This window comes from Mesoplodon mirus (genome assembly GCF_964341445.2).
Source record: "Mesoplodon mirus genome assembly, chromosome: 11".
In the NCBI taxonomy this organism is placed as follows: Eukaryota; Metazoa; Chordata; class Mammalia; order Artiodactyla; family Ziphiidae; genus Mesoplodon; species Mesoplodon mirus.
The window spans coordinates 31,755,839-31,762,854 of NC_138987.1; the positions used below are offsets into that span (position 1 = coordinate 31,755,839).

Consider the following 7,016-nt stretch of genomic DNA (forward strand, 5'->3'; position numbering starts at 1 on the left):
CCTCCCCATACTCCAGGCTTCCCTCCCAGCAGTTGGTGGACACAGTCCCAGGCAGAGGCAGCAGAGGTAGCCACGGGAACAGCTGAGCAGCGGGGATGCAGCTGGATCAACCCATTCCTGCTTCTTCCTGCCAGCTCACTCGGCTGGGGGCATGCCCAGCCCCCTCTTCCCCAGCCCAAGTCGCCTATATTTGCTATTTCCATTGCTAGTTAAATTGTATGGGTTTTTTTTCATATTCTAATCAATTGATTCTGCTGTAAAAAAAACACAATTGATTTCTTAAATTTATATCCAAAACGTTTGCCAATTTTCATTAATTTAATAACGTATAAATGTATGTGTTTTTTTGGCTTGAATTCATACACTGGTAATAAAATAAACTTTGATTCTTCTTTTCCAATTGTATATGTTTTATATTTTTCCTGCTTACTCCATGGATGAGGATCTCCAGTGCAATACTGAATAGAAGTGATTGTGGGCATATTATTTTGGTTCTCAATCTGCAAGCTTACATTTCCAGGGTGAGATGTTCTGTATGTAACTTTTGGATAGTCACTATGAGATTAAGAAAATTCCCTTCTATTCTTATTGCCTAACAGATTTTTAAATTATTAATAAGTTCTGATTTTTTTAAACAAGTGCTTTTATTGCCCTTTTAAATGACTATGTAATCTTCTCACTGAACTTGTAAATATGATAAAGGGTTCTTCCAGCCAGTAATGTGGGTTTAGGGACAAGAAAAAAGTATGACCTTGGTAGCTATGAGAAGAGTGATTTTTAAGTGAATAGAATCTATTTACCAAAATTCCACAATTCCGAAGGAGGTAAAGTTAGGGATGGTCAACGACTGAATTTTTGTCAATGGCATGCAAGCAAAAACTCTGTGACCCATCTCTCGGCCTTGCCCATTAGAAACATCTTTCACGAGACTCTCCAGGATCTTTCCACTTTTGCTGTCTTGATACAAGAATAATGGAGAGCTCATAAGCCACATGTCAAAGATGGCAGAGCCACAAGATGGAAGGAGTCTGAGTCCCAGAATCACTGTTTAGGAGAGATTCATCCTCCAGTCCAGAATATCAATATTGGAATTTTAATGAGTGAGAAGTAAACTTCTATTGAGTTAAGCTGTTTTTCCCTGTTTCATTAATTAGTATTACCTTAAATCATACAATATTTCCCCAAGTTTTTGTTGCTATGGAAGGAGGGTAAATCCTATCGTTATCATAAGCAGAATAATGGCAGTGTGTTTTACTTCAACCCTCTTTAACTGTAAAAATGATCTGACAGAATTTCCGGTGTGAATGACAGAAGAGGAAAGCATTAGAGGGTTAAGGAGGGGCACATGGTGAAACTTGTCAATTAGATGGAAAAGTAGATTGGTGAGAGGGAGGGACCCTGAGCCTGTTTCCCTTGGATAAAAGGTAAGACATTCCTTGGGGGCTTCCCTGGTGGCGCAGTGGTTGAGAGTCCACCTGCCGAGGTAGGGGACATGGGTTCGTGCCCCGGTCTGGCAAAATCCCACATGCCGCGGAGTGGCTGGGCCCAGGGAGCTATGGCCGCTAAGCCTGCACGTCCGGAGCCTGTGCTCCGCAACGGGAGAGGCCGCAACAGTGAGAGACCCGCGTACCGCAAAAAAAAAAAAAAAAAAAAAGAAAAAGGTAAGACATTCCTTTTTTTTTTTTAATTTTTTTGGCCGTGCCATGCGGCATGTGGGATCTTATTTCCCCAACCAGGGATTGAACCTGCACCCCCTGCACTGGAAGCGCAGAGTCTTAACCACTGGACCTCCAGTGAAATCCATCCCTTGGATAAAAGGATTTCCATTCAGTAATGGGGGTCTGGGGACAAAGAGGCAGAATGGCCTTGGTAAATATTAGAAAAGTGATTTAAGTGAAATAATGTCATGATTTCTGGAACGGAATTCTAAGGCCCAGTTCCACGGTGACCAAATCTAGCTGTTCCTTCATATAAACATAGAATGTACAAAAATTCCAAAATGCTAAGGGAAGGAAAGCCCAAGAGGCCAAGATATAGTGCATATTTATTTGTTTGTTTGCTTTAGACAGCAAAGTCATAAGGGATTTGTCTTCGCTGTATAGAGAGGCCAGAACTATGTCAGGAAACCAGAGAAATAGATTGTAACTGTGGCTTGCTCCGGCTCCTCTGTTTCCACTTCTGCTTCTAGCCACACCTTCTTGCCTACGCTCAGCGGCGGGGTCAACATGCCAGAGAGATTCCTGGACTCTTTGGTGGAGACCTGACGCTTTTCTAAGACAGAACTTATGTTCCTTATCAGCCGAACGCTCACCTTGCAGTGCTGGAGCTCCACATCAAAGAGGAAATAGGAATTTCCTGGCACCCTGCATGTGAAGACCCCAGTGTCCTCCTGTAAGTCTCTCTGGGCATTGTACAGGACCTCTGTGAAGGTAACAGGCTTCAAAGGTGAAGGCAGCTTTTCACTGAGCTTCGCAGTGAAGGCGGACGTTCTTTTGCATGGGCATTTTACACTTGGTCCTGGAGGTCCTGGCAATCCTGGTAAACCTGGTATCCCTTGGAAAAATGGAGAAGACCCAGTAAGAAGGTCATAGCATCCAGTTAAAAGATGGTACCTCAGGTGATGTATGAAACCACCACTTTTTTGTTATAACATCATGGTTAAGAGATTGATCTTTGGTGTATGATTAAATGGTTACAAGTCACATCTCCGAAACTGACCAGCTTTGTAATCTTGCTAAAGTTAATTAATGTTTCTGGGCTGTATTTCCTCATCTGAAAATAATATTATTGACTTCTCATGTGACTATCGTGAAGTTGTAATGAGACAATGCATTTAAAATACTTGTAGTGCCTACAAAACATTAAGCCTTACAAGAAGACATGTATGGCATGATCTCACTTATAGGTGGACTTTAAAAAGCTGAACTCATAGAAGCAGAGAGTAAAATGGTGGTTGCCGGAGACTGCGGGTGGGGGAAAAGGGGAGATGTTGGTTAAAGGATACAACGTTTCAGTTATGTAGGATGAATAAATTCTGGAGATCTAAGGGATGGCATGGTGACTATAGTTGATCAGATCCATTGAAAATTCACCATTCTTGACATCAGGTAGTGAGAATGCAGGCGTTTCTACTCCCAGCTCCTCTCTTCACCCTGCCATGGCTCTATTTCTTCCCTTTTCTTTTACTCAAATACACACAGAGGAGGGAAATGGGGAGATGTTGGTCAAAGGGTACAAAGTGTCTGTTATGCAGGATGAGTAATTTCTGGAGAGCTATCGGACAGCATGGTGACTATAGTTAACAATGCTGTATTGTATGCTTGGAAGTTACTAAGAGAGAGTAGATCTTAAATGTTCTCATCACACACACACACACACACACACACACACACACAAAATGGTAGCTATCTGAGGCGATAGATACATTAATTAGCTTGATAATCATTTCACAATGTACGTGTATATATCAAAACATCACCTGAAATATATACAATTTTTGTCAGTTAAAGAAATCAAATGTTAACATATGTTAAGTATTATTAATTCTGTTAGCCTCCAATTGTTTGATAAGACTCTGTACTTCCTGGGATAATTTAGGGAAATGTAAAAATAAATGGCAAACAATGTGATTTTCTGATAGTATATGGATGATAATGATCCTATATATCATTTCACCCTGATTTGGGTGGGCCTAATTCTTGCTAATGATTCTAATCTTACTGAGGATGAGGATAAATAAAAAGGCCTGGGTAGGGCTTCCCTGGTGGTGCAGTGGTTGAGAGTCCGCCTGCCGATGCAGGGGACACGGGTTCCTGCCCCGGTCCAGGAAGATCCCACATGCTGCAGAGGGGCTGGGCCCGTGAGCCATGGCCACTGAGCCTGCGTGTCCAGAGCCTGTGTTCCACAACGGGAGAGGCCACAACAGTGAGAGGCCCGCGTACTGCAAAAACAACCACAGCAACAACAAAACAAGTAATGTGACCATGGGTACCTTGCCACATCCTTAAACCATATGAAGTAAAGATGGATTATAGGATTATAGGAGATCTAGGTAGTGTATTTAGGAAAGAATGTTTCGTCTCTTGGCTGTCCTAGTACATGGTCCAGGAGGCTGTTTCCCCTTCTACTTTGGCAAGGAGCTGGCTCAGCAGAACTGAGTTTGCTAATTGGAGAAACATGAGTTCTCTAATTGATAGCTACAGCGTTGGAATGGAAATTCTCCTAGCTAAGCTCTAGACTATAAGGTTATTTCACCAGCCAGGTGAACTGACTGTTTCCTCTTTCTTTCTGAAATTCCCTGTAATTTTGTATATGTATGGGAGTTAGTGTCCTTCTATTGTAACACTTTCTTTGGTGCTTCCAGGGTGGCCAAGGCTATTTATTGACATACTTCTCAACAGAATGCTATACTACGTTATGTGTGTGTGTGTGTGTGTGTGTGTGTGTGTGTGTGTGTTCCTGACCCTAGCAAAACATGTTGTAAATCAACCAGGGCTGGTGTCATGGGTCTCAATTCTGCTTGCACTTCAAAATCAATTTGAAAAGACACGTTCACTCTTTCTCTTCCCCAAAGTCAGATATTTTTATTTGTCCCTTTTCAGAGCAGGTTGCCCAACTGCCTTATATATTCCTCAGGTGGGATGACTGGAGTCTTAACTCCTAAGAAAATGATTGCTGAAAATGGCTTCAAAATGAGTCTTTCCCCCTTAGTGGGTGGACAGCGCCACCCAGTGATCTAAAGGGGAATTGTTGAGCAACGATCCTTGGAGGACTTATGTCTCCATTGTTCAATCAATTCCCAGGTGTGCCAACAATATCTCTATTATTTGGCTCTGGTTAGGAAGGCTTCCACAGCTTCCACGCTTTTAACTGGTGTATGAAGAGGCTGTTCATAGCGAGGGGAGAGTTGCATGAGATGAAGCTGAAAAGGCAAGCAGAGGTGATGAAATGTATGCTAAGGTGAGACCTACACAGACCTGCTCACTATTTCCCCCAGCATCCTCAAGCATTTTGGATTTCTAAGACTTTGTCTGTGCTGCTTCCTTTTCTCAGGATGCTTTCCCCACCCACTCTGCTTGCCGATGCCCACTCTTCCCAGCAGGTTCAGCTGAAGCATCCGTCACCTTCCCTATGAAGCCCTGCCTGATCACCACCTCCTGCCCTTCCCCGGTAAAATCAACTATGTATTTCCTTCTGCCCCCTTCATGCCCTCTCCCCTATACCACTTAAATATATGTCTCAATGTTTATATATTTGTTTTGCACGTAGACTCTACGTCCTGTTGTGTGACGGACCATTTTATTATTCTGTATGTCCCAAAGGTTTAGCAGGGGATTTGTATATTGTAAGGTACATGATTGAATTTAAAAATAAATGAACAAATGGGAAAATATACACCTATTGTTTTTTTGGGAATTATATTAAAAGCCCTTAGGGCAGAAAAATCAATGTCATTGGGAGAGAGGGAAGAAATACCGAAATCCTGAGGCTGGAAGAGCTGAAAGCTAACAGAAATTGATAGTGAATTCTAGGAAAGTAACTAATTTCCCTGCCAGAAAAAGAGCTATTTGTGTAATCTAAAGTTAATATAATAATAATCATTATCCTTAGTATTTCCTTAGAAGTTTTAGTATTAGTATTTCCTTATTTAGTATTTAGTATTTCCTTATTTAGTATTCCTTAGTATTTTCTTATTTCCTTTCCTTTTTTCCTTGTCCTTTTTTCCTTATTTCCTTGTCCTTCTAAGGACAAGAGAACCACATAATGGCTTACACAGGGATTAAGGGGCTGCAATTCAGAAGATCACTAAAACCATTTGAAAAGGTTCTAACTTTGCATTTCACTGAAATGTAAGATTTCTTGCTTGGAAATGTCTCAATTAATGGACTCATCAGCCTCCCAAGCTAGAAATCATCAAGATATCTTCAATCCTCCGCTTTCCCTAATTCCCAACACTCAACTAATCATAAAGGTCAAGTGCTGTGACCCCAGAAATGTCTCACAGCCAGCACCTCCAGTCTGGGATCCTGGTTAGCCCCTCATCATTTCTCACTGAGATCATTCTGACAGTCCCCTTACCAGCTGAGTCCCAACTTTCTCCTTTCCAACTCATCATCCATCCCAAGATCACTCTGCCTGAGCAGTCTTTCTAGAATCCAGATGTTACTGTGACACTGCCCAGGTGAATACTCTCAGTTGTCTAAAAGATAAAGCCCAGACTCCTTGGTGTGGCACAACTTTCACGAGTTGCCTGTGTGCACATCTTAAGCCTCAGCCCCACCAATCTCTGCAATGCTGGGCGTCATCCTTCGTTCAAGGGCTCCCAGAACCAGTCATGCCCTTTCCAACCTTCAAACACTTTCATTTCTCCATGCCTTTGAACATGCTATTTCCCCTGCCGGAATGTCCTTGAACCCTTTTCAGAGAAGGTTAAATTAGTATCTTTCTTTGAGGCACAGCTCTGGGAAGAGAATTTTCCCACTTCTCGAAGCAAAGGTGACCTCTTCTCAACTGTATCTCCACTGCACATTGTTGATCCCTATTCCTGTATGTTTTCAAGCCTCTATTATAGAAACGATTAGGTTTCATTGGAAGTCTTTTGGTCTGCCCTCCACTGGCTGAAAGTAACTGAATGGGGGTTGTAAAGCTTTGGTATCTTTACAGTCTTCATTTCTAGTAGAGAGATGGAATATAGCAAATGCCCAAAGCATATTTGTGAAATGAATGAATAAATAATTGAAAATGAATGAGTGGACAAGCATGAAGAAAATATTAGGTGGGGAGAAAAAGCTTTACTAGTCTCTGTAGCTCATGGTCACAATGATATCTACGAGTCACTTCCCGCACACAACCCGGCCTCTTTCCCCATTATTTCCAATCAAGACAACACTCATTACTTAAGGTGTAGTTCCAATGCTACCTGCTCCAAGCTTCTGTCCATGATTGGTCAACCTGCAGCCCTTTGCTTCTTGGCATTGTTCAGATGGCATTTATCACTTTCTAGCCTTTATGAGAAA

The 7,016-nt window shown here is 42.0% G+C and overlaps 1 protein-coding gene across 1 annotated transcript; it reads right to left on the reverse strand.

The window, feature by feature from the left end:
* Positions 1-2,113: 2,113 nt before the first annotated feature.
* Positions 2,114-6,305, reverse strand: LOC309811916 (protein HP-20 homolog; the record flags this gene model as incomplete). The annotated part of the gene is made up of 2 exons (XM_082635292.1): positions 2,114-2,553; positions 6,281-6,305. The coding sequence occupies 2 exons, from the start codon at positions 6,303-6,305 to the stop codon at positions 2,114-2,116; spliced, it is 465 nt and encodes a 154-aa protein (XP_082491418.1).
* Positions 6,306-7,016: the final 711 nt, after the last annotated feature.